Source organism: Diceros bicornis, chromosome 5, assembly GCF_020826845.1.
Source record: "Diceros bicornis minor isolate mBicDic1 chromosome 5, mDicBic1.mat.cur, whole genome shotgun sequence".
Lineage (NCBI taxonomy): Eukaryota > Metazoa > Chordata > Mammalia > Perissodactyla > Rhinocerotidae > Diceros > Diceros bicornis.
The window spans coordinates 31878016-31893549 of NC_080744.1; the positions used below are offsets into that span (position 1 = coordinate 31878016).

Below are 15534 nucleotides of genomic sequence, written 5' to 3' on the forward strand. Positions count from 1 at the left end.
GGAGGATGATTCTGCTGTCCTAGTTGCCCCGTGTGGTTTTTATGGGGGGATTTGGGAAGACTAAAACACTGTGCCACCACTGCTACAATCTTCCCAGAATCCTTGAACATGTTTTTCTTGTTTCAGACTTTCCCATTGTTGACCTCATGGGTTTTGTTCTGAACAGCTCTTACCACTTGGTTAGAAGCGTATTCTTTAGCTAATTCTCCTCGAGCCTGGGAGCTGCCTTCCAGCAGGAGATGGCAGCTATTTCCTTCCCTAGACTAATCTCAGGCCACGAGTCCATGGCTAGAGCTGAATTATACTGTTCCCTCAACCTGAAATGCCTTCCTCCCACTTCTCCCTGGCTCACAACGCTGGTCCTGAAGACTTCCTCCATCCCTGAAGCTCCTTCCTCCTCTTTGGTGCTCTTTCTATGCTCCCATAGCATCTTACGAATGTCCTGTCATAGCACATTTTACGCTGCTTTAAGTACCTGTTTACTTCTCTGATTTCCCCACAGGCCTGTGGGTTCTTAGGTCTAGGGACTTTGTCTTATTTGTTTTCATATTCCCGGTGCCTGAACCCGTGCCTGCAGCTCAGTAAACTGCTCAGGAAATGCATGTTGAAGGCGTGTTGACAATTGAGCAGTGCAAGGAACAAAAGCCGTCCTCTTGGGATAGACTGTAGGCTAGACAGGTGGAAAGATAAGTGCCACTTCGAGTTATATTTAAAGGAAGAAATGTGTCCTGAGAAGGAACTATAAAGGTGACTATTTTTATTTTCAGGATTTGTGATGAGGTGGAGGTGGCCCTGGCCAAGTCTCATCCACTGAGTCCATTTTGATTATAACCACTAAAAAAGGTCGTGGGAAATTTAAGAAAGTTAGAACAAACAATAATAATGGTTAAGAGATTGGAAGTTTGTGCTTATGAACGGAGCAATAGGGTTAATTCAGGTAGAGAACATAAGCACAGACCCAGGCATAGGGGAGACTGGCCCAATGTGATTTCTACATGACCTTGCTGAGGGCAGAGGGAGGACCAGGGCTACCCAGGATCCTTCTAGTTCAGTATTTCTTTGTGTGTTAATTAAATTCTCTCCTTCTGGTGACTTGAGGGTTTGAGGAGTGTCTTAAAGTTGGCCAGATAAACAACAGCTGTTTAATGATCTGTGACTTTTCTGGAAAGTGCAAGGTGATGACATTAAAACCTCAGTAACCAAGGAAACCAGTCCTGTGCTGGTGGATAAGACAGGAGAAAATTTAACTGAGACAGAGTCAAAAGAAAATCTGGGCATTTCCAGCATTAAGCCCATGCAGTGAAATCCCAAGGAAGATGGAACAGAGGCAGATGCTCCTGAAGGACCGCTTGGCCTCTTAGGGAAAAGAGTGAGCTGTCAGTGGCTGGGGTCGAGGAGAGGATGTTTTGTACACTGAGCTTACCCAAGAATGCTCAGAGTCTACGTGCAGCCTTCATATAAAGGCTGATTATTTTTGTGTATATAAAACCTTTTAATTAAATGTTAAGGGAAGTTTTTACGTGAAGGCCTCTTAGTTGCATCTCTAGTTATTGTATGTGTCCCTGTGTTCAATAGATTTACAAAGCAAAACACTATCTTTTTTCTTAGATCATAAGCACAGGAAGAAGCAAATCGTGTCTGTTATAGTTCCATTTCGTACCTTCTATTACTAGAAAAATTGTTGACGTTAATCTAGGTCATAGAATTTTACCTGGGAGTTGGGACTTGCAAGGTTGATTAATGTGGTAGTTTTTAAACCCTTTTTAGCCTGAATTCTTACATGAAGCTCAAGCTGTCAAGCAGATAAAATGAAACTGATTCTATTGCTACACTCCCCCCTTTCCATAAAAGGACTTCCACGAAGTCTAGTTTAAAATCATCATTTAGTCCAGTGAAAGTTACTGCAGTCACATTTCCCAGACTACCCTTAAATCATGGAAGCATAAAACTCTCAAGGTCTTTACAGTAAGATATCCCATAGTCTAGCCCTTGTGTGGGCTGCCGGCAAATGGTAATTACTTTTCTATGTCTCCTATTTTTAGCTAACTCTCTGAAACAAAATAATGCCCTGGAGAAAGATACAGGCCCTTGGGGAAAGATGTAAGGACTCGAGTAAGTGAGGAGGCCTGTGAGGAGTGTCACTGAAGAGCTGGTTTGAGTATTTTTTCTGTTCTCAGATTCCCCTCTCCTCTCTTCTTTCCCACATACATACTGATCATGAGGAAGGACAAGAAAGGAAGCTGTATATAATTCTCTTGCTAGAGGAACAGTTGAATTTGAAAATAGTCTGGATCACTTTTTTCCCCTTCTTAATGGCCACAGTATTTTGGAGCTCAGAGCCATTGTTCTGGGCTTAGTAGATAATTTAGATATATGCCATATATTGCATTTACTAATTTTTTCAAATATGATCATGCTCTAATGTGTATTTTATTTAATATATGATGACAAATGGAAACATCCTTCTTAGTATATCTGTATACTAGGTATATAGTATATATATATTTTTATTCAATCTTTTATTGAAATTTAGCTTCTTGAAATAATAGGAATTATTTTGCTAGCACACTTCTCTAATACTGAAAGCTGTCATTGAACTCTTTAATTACGGTGGTTTATGATGTTTTCTGTTGTTGAAAAGATAATTTTTTTAAATAGTGAAGCATCAATTGCTGCTTATGGTCCAAATGATTATGTAAGATAAAATTGACCTTAATAGGGTTACAAATATGGAGGCTGATAGACTATTAACTAATGATGATGTACTTTAAAGCTTGATAACATTTTAAAATTTTAAAGCAGGGTGAATTAATATAATTTTCCAGTTATACACATTGCAACATTTTTGGTTGGATATATTTGACATTATTAATGGATTACTGAAATTAGTTTCCAGTGACTTGCTTTTTTTTTTTTTTTTTGTGAGAAAGATCAGCCCTGAGCTAACATCCATGCCAACCCTCCTCTTTTTGCTGAGGAAGACTGGCCCTGAGCTAACATCTATTGCCAATTCTCTTTTTTTTTTTCCCTTTTTCTCCCCAAAGCCCCAGTAGATAGTTGTATGTCATAGTTGCACATCCTTCTAGTTGCTGTATATGGGACGCGGCCTCAGCATGGCTGGACAAGCGGTGCGTCGGTGTGCGCCCGGGATCTGAACCCGGGCTGCCGGTAGCAGAGCACGCGCACCCAACCGCCAAGCCACGGGGCCGGCTCTCCAGTGACTTTCTGTTGTAGGGTTTCCTTAACTATGTTCTCTCTCATCCTTCTATCCCACCTGTTCCCTTCTATGGTATAATTACATTTTCTGAGGAACATAGGAGGTTGTTGAAAAATGTGTGATTGATTGTTTTCAACAGAAAAGCCTTTTCTACCCATTTACTCCAGAAGAAAGTGGAACAGAGGCCTTCAAAAGCTACGTTCCTGAGTATAAAAGGCTTTAAGTAGGATCTATTGTCTAGTTGTTATGTATTATTAGTAACTTCCCAAATTTTACTGGCTTATCTAAGGGCTCTTCATGATAATCTTTAAATATTCTCTTGGCAGACTGTTGCTTTTTTGAAAGAAAAGGTAAGAATTATTTATTAAATATTTAATAAATAATGTTGCCCAAACATACTGTTATTGGCTGGCCAGTTAATTAGGCAGATTGTAAGTGAGTGTAAGTTATTGTTGTAGGTTAACTAGGACCACAGCTTCAGTGAGTAAATCTTTGTAGTGGTTCTGTTGTGCATAGGGTACCTTTTGTCTAGTTGTTCTATCCATTATTGAAAGTGGGGTGCTGAAGTCGCCAACTATAATTGTCTGTTTCTCCCTTCAGTTCTGTCAGTTTTTGCTTCATATATGGTAGGGCTCTATTGTTAGGAGCATGTGTGTATGTGTTTATAGTTGTATCTTTCTGATTGACCCTTTTATTGTATAAAGTGCTTCTTTGTCTCATAACAGTTTTTGCCTTAAAGTCTATTTTGTCTGATATTTGTGTAGCCACTCTAGCTCTCTTTTGCATACCGTTTGTATAGAATATCTTTTTCCATCCCACACTTTACTATAATGATATTTTTATCTTTGAATCTAATGTCTCCTGTAGACAGCATATAGTTCGATTTTTTAAAATCTATTCTGCCAGTCTCTGCCTTTTTGATTGAGTTGTTTAATCTGTTCACATTTAATGTTATTATTGATATAGTTAGATATGTATGTCTGCCATTTTGCTTTCTGTTTTCCATTTGTCTCATATGTATTTTGTTCCTCTATTCCTCCTTTACTGCTTTCTTTTGCACCAAGTGAATATTTGTAATGTAACATTTTAATTCCTTTAATGATTTTTTCCCCTTTTTTTTTTTAGTCATTTCCTTAGTGGTTGCTCTATGGATTACTGTATACATTTTAGCTTATCAGAATCTGCTTCAGATTTATACTAAATTCCAGTGAGGGATAGAAACATTACTCCTATATAGCTCTATTCCCCTTCTCCCTTTTTGTGGCATTATTGTTGTAATATATCGTGTCTATGTTACAAAACCAACAGTACATTGTTATAATTATTACGTTATGTAATTTTAAAGAATGTGAGAGAAGAGTAAGCGTATATTTATTGCTTTTGTTATATTAGCCTTCTTATTGCCTATTTCCAGTTTTCTTCATTTGTTTCTGTATATCTGAGTTCCCATATGGAATCATTTCCTTAGTGTAATACAGTTTTGCTTCTCGAGGTGTAGGTAGCTAGGTAGACGTGAGTGGGGATCATAGTTGGAGACCTTGCTGCATCAGTGAAGCGTCTTGCTGGCATCCAGACATGAGTGGGGGATCATGGCTGGAGACCTTGCTGCATCAGTGAAGTGTCTTGCTGGCATCCTGCAAGATGCAGATAAAGGGGAACTGAGACCTGCCTGATGCCACCACGGGAGTATGAGGCCATCAACCACGAGGATAAAAATAATGAGTGCACAAACAGCACATACAAAGCCTTCTGCTAGACACTTCTAGAGGACATTGACCTTTCTTTAATTTACATACAAATTCCATATGCCTTAGCCCCCCTTCCACGGGGGATGACTGCCATGACAGTTCCAGAAATTCCCCTAGAAGGTCAAGAACTCCCCCTCCTGACGTGTGGGTGGAGGAAAAACAATTACTGGTGGATAACCAGATAATGCTAATTCTCTCCTAAACAGCCCAAATAAAAATAAAACTATCCCAAGACCCGGGGCAGATGAGTTCTCTGGCACTGCCTGCTCCTCACTTGGAGTGTATCTGACCTTTCCTCTTATAAATCTTTGCTTGCTTGCTGTTGCCATTGTGTCGGTGTCTGAATTACTCTCTTACACTCACCAAGAACCTGGACTATTGGACTCTTCAGTCTGGTTACACCACCTACCTCTTTCAAATTTTTAATTTTTTTTTTTTTTTGTGAGGAAGATCAGCCCTGAGCTAACATCCGTCGCCAATCCTCCTCTTTTTGCTGAGGAGGATTGGCCCTGGGCTAATATCCGTGCCCATCTTCCTCTACTTTATATGGGACGCTGCCACAGCATGGCTTGACAAGTGGTGCATCTGTGGGCTCCAGGGATCCAAACCTGCGAACCTCCGGTTGCCGAGGCTGAGCGCTCACACTTAACCGCTATGCCACTGGGCTGGCCCCACACCCACCTCGTTTTTGCTGTTATTGGCACGTGTATTGTTGGGTCTCTATACATATAGAAAATATAGCATATAGAAATATAGACATATTGTTTTATACAATTGCTTTTAAAATCAGTTATGGGGGCTGGTCCCGTGGCTTAGCGGTTAAGTGCGCGCGCTCCGCTGCTGCCGGCCTGGGTTCGGATCCCGGGCGCGCACCGACGCACCACTTGTCTGGCCATGCTGGGGCCGCGTCCCACATACAGCAACTAGAAGGATGTGCAGCTATGACATACAACTATCTACTGGGGCTTTGGGGAAAAAAATAAATAAATAAAATTATAAAAAAAATAAAATCAGTTATGGGAGGATAGGCCACATCAGATACATGATTTGCAAATATTTTCTCCCATTCTGTAGGTTGCCTTTTCATTTTGTTGATGGTTTCCTTTGCTGTTGAGAAGCTTTTTAGTTTGATGAAGTCCCACTTGTTTATTTTTGCTTTTGTTTCCTTTGCTTTTGTTGTCAAATCCAAAAAATCATTGCCAAGACCGATGTCAAGGAACTTACCGCCTATGTTTTCTTCTAGGAGTTTTATGGTTTCAGTTCTCATGTTCAAGTCTTTGATCCATTTTGAATTAATTTTTGCATATGGTATAAAATAGAGGTTGAGTTTCATTTTTTTGCATGTGGCTATCCAGTTTTCCCCTAACCGTTTATTGAAGGGACTCTCTTTCCCCATTGTATATTCTTGTCTCTTTTCTCATAAATAAATTGACCATATTTGCGTGGATTTATTTCTGGCCTCTCTATTCTGTGTCATTGATCCATGTTTCTGGCTTTATGCCAGTACCCTACTGTTCTGACTGGTATGGCTTTGTGAGAGAGTTTGATATCAGGAAGTATGATGACTCAAGCTTTGTTGTTCTTTCTCAAGAGTGATTTTGCTATTTGGGGTCTTTTGTGGTTCCATACAAATTTTAGGATTTTTTGTCCTATTTCTGTGAAAAATGCCATCGGAATTCTGATAGGGATTGCTGTAGATTGCTTTAGGTGGTACAGACATTTTGACAATATTAGTTCTTCAAATCCATGAGCACAGAATATCTTTCCATTTATTTGTGTCGTCTTCAATTTCTTTCATCAGTGTCATCAAGTTTTCAGTATACACCAGACCAATTTCATAATGATGACGTTAGCATAATAATGATGCCTTGCTATTTAGTTTTCATATTGATTTCATCAGTATTTTCTTATTCTGTTCTTTCTCTCCATCATGGGACTTTGTATATTTTCTTTTGTCCTAGATTTTTGCAAAATGAACCAAACTTAAGATCTCTAGGAGTTTTTAAGATACACCTTTCTCTAAGTTACATCAAATGTCTTCTAAACTTTATTACTTCTTAATATCGTCTTGTGATGGAGGCTGATGAAAACTCTTCTTGTCTCTGCAGTTGGGCAGGGGTAATAAGATCCTTGTTCAGTGATTCCTCTAAGTTGGGGATTAGTGAATCATTCAGCTGTGTGAGGCCCAGCCTATTAGAAACACTTTGTAAATATTAAATGATGGTGATGGCAGGGTCGTTAATTCTCTCTAGGTCTTCTGCCTCCGGTTTCAGTGCTTGTTTCACTGTGTTAATAGTCCCTTAGGTGTTTCAGATCATAATCCTCTTTTGCATCAAGCTAATTATTTTGCCCAGGTTTACATTTTTGCCATGTGTTTAACTATGTTCAGAAGTTTTGTATTAATTGGAGAAATCTTTCTGAATTCTGTTTGCCCAGTGGGCCGACAAAAGAATATTGGATTTTCCCAGATTAAACCCTGCTAGTATTTTTAGCTGTAGTTCCATCTCCCCAATTGTCATCAGTTACAAAGCTATTTTCTTTAGAATGTTCCTAGTATTTGTTATTTATGTAGCAGATCTCCTTCAGTCACATGCCCTTAATCTGCCAGCATCTTTTGGTTCTGAGAAACTTGCAGGAATGGCAGGAAACCTCTGGATTTCAGGCAGTCTTTGCAATCCCTAGATTATAATGTGGATTGCCATCTTTTTATGCTGTCGAGGAGGCTTATGATGATATTTGGGGGTTGAGAATGATCTTGAAAGATCAATTACTCCGTCGTTTCATGAAAACTAATGAAATTTGATTTAGATGAGGATTATTGACTAGTGTTAAATTTGTGAGGTGAACGGTTGATGGGGAACTGGAAATTTGTAGTGAACCAAAATAACACCACACAGACAATTTCCTGGATGCAAGGGGGGAAAACCTGTGTGTGCAGTGGGTGGATCAGATTTCCTCACCCAAACTCAGTGGTTAATCTTAGCATACTTATGTTGGCTCAGCCATTTATCATCTGTCATTTGATGTGATGTAACATAAAGTTCAGAGCACCGTCTATAATGTGTGTTTTAGCCAAAAAATATTTAACTTGACTCCATCGGGCACTTACCTTTTTTAGATTTTTTTAAATCTGATATTTCATGTAAACTGATCTAGAAACAAATACCAGAAGGAAGCAGCCAGACAGAAGATGAGTCTTTCTGCACTCTACTTGTGCTGGTCTCCTCAATAAATCTATGTCAGAAAAGAGAGAGCATGCTATATTCAAAAAGACTTAAGGGACAAACAGTGAGATACAATGCATGCTCTTGAGTTGGATACTGGCTTGAACAAACCAGCTATAAAGGAAATTTTTTGGGTCCGCTAGGGAAATATGGGGAAATAGTCTGGGTGTTATGTGAAATGAAGTGTACTGAAATGGAGAATGTTGATGAAAAAATCTGGTTATGAAAAACAAAAGTGTATATAAATGTATACATAGGAAAAGATCTGAAAGTATATATACTAAGGTGTTAGTAGTGGTACTCCCAGGTGATGGGAATGTGGGGTTTTTATTTTTTCTGCTTGTCTCTTCCTCCTAATTTTCTGCAATGCACATGTTCTGTTTCTGTGTTAATAAAAACTTATGAAAAAAAAATCTATGCTAACCCATCCTGTACAGATGGGTTGTTTTAATATATTTTACAAGTTTTTCTCTTGATAAGGATTTTATGATCTTTGGGATACTTCTTTGAACCATGTCTTTAGAGAGATATGCATGTCTCTTTTTTAAAATTTAATTTTTTATTGTGGAAAATTCAAACACATACAAAAGTAGATAGAATAATAGAATGAATTTCCATGTACCCATCATCTAGCTTCAGCAATGATCAGTTATGCCCAGTTTATTTCATCTGTACCCACCATTCCTCTCCACCCATTATTCTGAAGCAAATCTCACATGTCATATCTTTTCATCCATAAATAGTTCAACATTTATTTCTAAAAGATAAGAACGTTTAAAAAAATTACAATACTGGTACCACACAAAACAATAAATAAATAAAATAATAGTATTTCCTTAATATAATCAAATATCCAGTCATTGTTTGCATTTCTGCAGTTGTCTCATAAGTGATTTCCTCTAGGTATGTTGTTTGAATCAGAGTACAAATAAGTTCCTGACATTACAAATGGTTGTGTGTCCATTAAGCTCTTTTAATCTATAGGTTTCTCCCTCCTCCCCCACCATTGTTTCCCTTGCAATTTATTTGTTGAAGAAATAGGCCCTTTATCTTTGTAATTTCTCACATTCTGCGTTTTTCTGCCTGCTCTCTTAAGCTTTTCATGCCTGAGACTGGAAACTCTTCTCTAGAATGCATCTGAGCAGGGTTCCCATTTAAAGCTTATAAAACATATTTATGGGGTATGTTTGTAAAAGCTGTAAATTGAAAGAGTTGATTTACATCCTAGAGTCCTTTGAGTTTAAGACTTACAGCCTTGATTATTTCAATAAGAAATAACTATTGAGGGCCGGCCCTGTGGCTTAGCAGTTAAGTGTGCATGCTCTGCTACTGGCGGCCCGGGGTTCGGATCCCGGGCATGCTGAGGCCGCGTCCCACGTACGGCAACTAGAAGGATGTGCAGCTGTGACATACAACCATCTACTGGTGCTTTGGGGTAAAAAAGGAGGAGGATTGGCAATAGATATTAGCTCAGAGCCGGTCTTCCTCGGCAAAAAGAGGAGGATTAGCATGGATGTTAGCTCAGGGCTGATGTTCCTCACAAAAACAAAACAAAACAAAAAAGAAACAACTATTGAAATAGGACACACTTGGGGAGACTTTAGAGATACCAGTTACACAAATTTTTAGGTAGGAACTTGCCAGATTTCCTTTTCAAAACTTAATGAAAAGTTTACTCTGAAAGTGCACTCTGGTATAATGGGGTTCTCTTGAAATATTGTTTAATATCCTCATAAAGCTTAGTCTATAAATGTACTTTTATCATGATACCTATGTACTATTTTTTTGTTGTATTTACTGCTAAGCTGGTAAGGTCTAGATTTCCACTGCCTGCTTATTGATTTGTCTCTAATCATTGCAGGTTGAAGATGACAGTGATGCAGAGACCTATGGAGAAGAGAATGATGAACAGGAAAATTATTCTAAAAGAAAGATAGTCTCTAACTGGGATCGATATCAAGATATTGAAAAAGAGGTCAATAACGAAAGTGGAGAATCACAGAGGGGGACGGATTTCAGTGTTCTCCTCAGCTCTGCAGGTATGAATTCCAGTTGCATGGAAACCAGTGCTGTGAAAGTTGCATAGACACTTTATTTATGTTCCTTTTTAAATGGTATTTTAATAACTAGAAATTCATTATTTGTTCTTTGGATTTTAAATCCAAGTAAAGGACAGTGTGTCTAATGGTTTGCAAGGGAAAAATGACATTTCCTTAAGTGGAAGTCAGGGTTTCCATGTATTGATGTAAAATGACTTAAGTCCTGGTGGAAATGGATAAAAAGCTTTATAGAAATGAAAAATTCTGAACTATGCCCATCTAAATTGGATAGTCTGAGAAACAGAAGTGTTTTCTTTGATTTCAGAGGAATCAGTACTTATGTTTATACAAAGCTTTATAAAGTTTCTAGAATATATGTTCTTTTTTCCTTCTTTTATAGCCAAGAATATGCATATTAGTGGATATGCACATATTACAGCCAAATGCACCTGAACACCAAAACTTTTCTCTTTTGCTTTTGTATCATCTTCTCTATTAATAAGGTGAAAAACTCACTCCTTCTAGGACCAGCTGTTTCTTAAGGTTGACTCCACCTGGAGTGATGTGCAGCAGTGTGAGTCTGGAGAGTAGTCACTGGAAATAGTGGAGCAGGGCTGGTTGTATAGATGGCTTCTCTCTACTAGAGTGCAGCATAAGAATTTAGAGGATGCATAGAGGTTAGACTAGTGGTTTTCAGGAGTTAGGGGTGGGAGCGTGGGAGGTGGATGTGGTTGTAAAAGGGCAACATGAGGGATCCTTGCGGTGCTGGAACTGTTCGATATTTTGACTGTGGTGGTGGATACAAAATCCTACACAAGTAAGAAAATTGTGTGGAACTTACACACAAGTGAGTGCAAATAAAACTGGGTAAATCTGAATAAGACTAGTGGATTGTATCAGTGTCAATATGTCGATATCTTGGTTATGATATTATACTATAGTTTTGCAAAATGTTATCATTGGGGGAAACTGGGCCAAGTGTATGAGATTTCTCTGTAGTATTTCTTACAACTGTATGTGAATATACAATTATCTCAATAAAAAAAAATATTGCCAGGTTAAAAAAAAATTAAAGGATGAAGATGTGAGAAGCAGAGAAATAAAATGAGAATAATATTTTCGGACAGTTTGTGTTGAATTCCCTCTTCCCCCCAACTTTTATGTTGCTGTTGAGTTCTTTCTTTCTTTTTTCTCATCTACCTCCATTTTTGAATGCCTATACCAGATTACGAATCATAAAGTGATGAATTCTCTTCCAGCTTACTAGAATAAAGTCTTTGAGTAGGAAAGAAAGAGGCGAGTGGAGAGAGTATCAAGAGTGTGAGTCAGAAGAGCAGATCCAGGCTGGGGTCATTATGTTCTATGCTACACATAGTGTAACCCCATTAAGTAGAGGTTTGCTGATGGCATCAACTCACTGACTAGAGACTGGTAACTCATCTTTTGCCAGTTAGATGAATATTCCCCTCTTGTTACCTGCATTTTGGCCAATTATGGGTTTTTAAGCACTTTTCTTCAAGGTAGGAGAAAGGTCAAATGTGGGCTGGTTAGTTTACATTTGTATCAGCTGTTTTGCTTAAAGATTTCTGGGGGCGGCAGGTGGGGGTTGGAATTGAAGTAGTGCAATAAAATTAGCATGTGGACTACCGGTGGATTTAATTGAATCAATAGTGTAGTCAGTTACTAGGACAGTATCTGGCAATAAAAGATACTGCATAAATGTTTGAAGGTGATTCAAAATTCTAGTCTAACCCAACAGTTATGCGCATTGCTTATGATTTTGGTTGTTTTAGCATTTTATTTATAACTTAAAACCTGGCATGGTTTGAGTCTTATATATATGTTTCTTGTAGTCTGTCTTTGTTTGCTGATTTCTTAAGTGGCTTATTTATCTGTGATTGGTTTTTTGGGAGATTGCAATTGTCACATCTTTTAATATGTGCTTACATTTCTTCCCCACTCAGCTGCTGATTTATCATTTTCTTTTCACTATAGCATAAGCCCGAGAAGAGCTACGGTACTTTCTTCATATATATTGGAGTAGGGCTGTATTGGTTCAGTTTTGAGAGGTGGAGTTTGTTGTGTGATCATAAAATATTAAGAATATCCTCTAGATAGGCTGACCATACTCCTTGGAATGATACTGATTTTTAGTATACTGTCCTTGTTTGTGTAAATAAATACACAACCCAGAAAAAATATCACTAGTTTGTTAGGCGTGCACATCATAAACGTTTCTAGATATTGCCAAATTGCTCTCCAAAGTGGAGATGAGCTAGAATTCCTGGTGTTCACCGTCTTTGCCAATACGTAGTCCTGTTAGACTTTTTAATTGTGGCCAATTGATTGAATGGTATCTAGCTCACTTCATTCAACAATTATTTGAGCGCCCACTAATTTCCAGGTACTGTTTTAGAGGCTGAGCTTATGGCAGGGAACAGAACAGACAAAAACACCTGCTTCATGGAGTTGACATTCTAGAGGGTGGAGACATGATAAAAAAAGAAAAGGAAAGTGTATAAGATGTTAAATGGTGATAATTGCTTAGGATAGAAATAAAGTGGGGAGGGGCTGTTACAGTTTTAGAAAGGGTGACCAGAGAAGCTCTAACTGAGCAGGTGAGATTTGAATAAACACCTGAGGAAGGGCCAGCCTAGTGATTAAGTTCGGCATGCTCCACTTAGTTGACCTGGGTTCGGTTCCTGGGTGTGGACCTACACCACTCATCTGTCAATGGCCATGCTGTGATGGTGGCTCACATACAAAAAGAGGAAGATTGCAACAGACATTAGCTCAGGGCGAACCTTCCTCAGCAAAAAAAAAAAAAAGAGGAAGGTGTGAGGAAGCAAGCATTGAGGATATCTGTGGGAAGAATATTCCAGACAAGGGAATAGCAAGTTCAAGGGCTTTGAGCTAGGAATGTAGGGAATAGCAAGGAAGGCCAGCATGGCTGGAGCAAAGTGAGCAAGTAGGTAATAAGATCAGAGAGGCATTATGTGGCCACATCACATGGAGACTTGTAAACTGTGGCAAAGATGTTGGCTTTTACTCTGAGATGAGCCACCACCAGAGGGTTTTAAAGAGAAGAGTGATATAGCTAACTCATGTTTGACAGAATCCCTCTGGCTGCTGTGTTGGAATGAACTGAAGACAGGTGCGGGAGAGAGCAGGTGAACCAGGTGGGAGGCTATTGCAGTAATCCAGACAGGCAATGATGGTGGCTGTGGTTGGGGTGGTAGCAGTGGAGGTGGTGAAACATGGTTGGGTTCTGGATCTATTTTGAGGGAAGAGCATATAGGACCTAGAAATGTGGGGTGGAGATAAAAAGATTATAAGGATGATGCCCGAGTTTTGCCCTGAACAGCTAGAAGGGAGTTGCCATTAATTGAGATGGGTAAAACTATAGGAGGTGCTCGGTTTTGCATGTGTGAAAACTGAGATGCTAGTTAGACATCTGTATTAGAGTTCCTGCAGGAAATAGATGGCACACCCGATATAATTAGAAGGAAGTTTTAACAAAGGAATCATTTACAAAGATATGGGTGGGACACAGTGAAAGCACAGAGATAGTGCTGTATTGGGAGGGCAGGTAATGGCAGAGATGTTACGACCTCGGGTTACTGAAACTCGCAAGGAGAGCTTCATGTAGAAAAATTTACCTTGAGAGGATGAATCGTCTTTGGTCAAGAGATCTAGCCAGTGAAGGTGACTCTACAGGGAGAGAGAAAGGGGAATAAATACTCTGGTCTTACACTCTTTTTCTCCTCCATTCTCCCGCCAGGGCTTCCCATAAGCCTAACCTACTGGGGGCCAGAAGGCAAGGGAAGCCTGTTGCTGTCATCCATATACATGGATACAGGGCTATGACATCCATATTCATGTCAACCTCCCAGGGCAGAACAGGGAGGAGAAAGATGGAGGGTGAATCTGGAGTGGCAAGTGGAAGAGACCCAGTACACATCCCACAGGAAATATCAAGCAGGCTGTTGGATAAAGGCACCTGGGGTTCAGGATCCAGGTCCAGATTGGAGATACACATTTGGGTGATGCCAGCCACATTTAATGTTATGAGATTGCATGAGATGACCAAGGGAGTTAATAGCTAGAAAAGTACTGATCCATGGACACCACAGTGTCTAGAGTTTAGGGAGATGAGAATAAACTGGCAAAGGAGACTGAGCATGAGTGGCAGGAGGAAAAACTAAGAAACTGTGGTGTCTTCAAGTGTTTCCGGGAAGGAGGAAGGATCTGTGTCAAACGCCGCTGATGACAACCAAGAATTGACAGTTGAATTTAACAACATGAGGTTACTAGTGATATTGACAAGAGCAGTTTTGTTGGAGTGGTAGGATAAGTTCTTTCTTGGATTTGAAAAGAATATGAGAGGAGAGACATTTGAGGCAGCAAGTGTAAACAACTCTTAATTTTAAGGAGTTTTGTTATAAAGGGAAGGGGAGTAATGGACTGGTGGGGGAAGTAGGTCAAGACATGTTTTTTAAACATGGGAGAAGGAACTGCATGTTTATTGTTGATAGAATGATCCAGAAAAGAGGGCAAAAATAATATGAGGAGAGGTGAGAATTGCTAGAGTTACGTTCTCTGGTACACGTAAGGTGATGGAATCTATTGTACAGGTGGAGGGAGTACCCATTGCTAGAGGCTTGGACAGTTGTTCAGTTGTAGTTGGAGGAAAGGCAGAACCTATGGGTGTGGATATAGGTAGGTGGGTAGATGCAATAGAGGCTTGAGGAAATTCTCTTCTAACTGCTTCTATTTTCTTAGTGAAATAAGAAAGTTGTGAGTGGGAGTCAAGGAGGAGGTACTGCAAGTATGAAAAAGTAGAAGGTAAGAAATAGTTGTTTAGCGAGTGGAAGAATGAATGAAATAGGAAAATATGGTATGGTTGCTGGGTGGTAATAGAGGCCCATTGGAGGTTGGTGTTCATGAATTTAAGGTGAGAAGAGGTGTGTTTTTCCGTGTTCCCTTTCTGCTGTATGGGTGGTATAGAGGAATGGAGAGTAGGATTAAATCATGATTATGGTTTAGCCAAGCAAATGCAATGAAGTGAGAAATGGAAAAGAGGGTGATTAGAATGAGTGACACTGAATTTAAGCTGGATAAAGAGGGCAGTGCAGGCATGAGAGAGGTGAGGGGCAAAGAAAAGGAAGTGGGATTGACAGACTATAGGTTCCTCTGTGCAGAAGGATTGTTGACCTCCTTAGTGGGGTGTGAGTGGGAAAGGTAGCAAGTGATGGCTGTAGAGTAGAATGTTTGATGTTGAGATTTGGTGGGGGCAGGGATTGTAG

General features: G+C 39.4%; 1 protein-coding gene across 1 annotated transcript in view; it reads left to right on the forward strand.

Moving 5' to 3' along the window:
• AVEN (apoptosis and caspase activation inhibitor) overlaps positions 1-15534 on the forward strand; it is a 174519-nt gene that overhangs the window by 38133 nt on the left and 120852 nt on the right. Inside the window, exon 3 of the mRNA XM_058540530.1 lies at positions 10051-10228. Within this exon, the coding sequence (XP_058396513.1) occupies positions 10051-10228 (178 nt within the window). The remainder of the gene's footprint in view (positions 1-10050; positions 10229-15534) is intronic.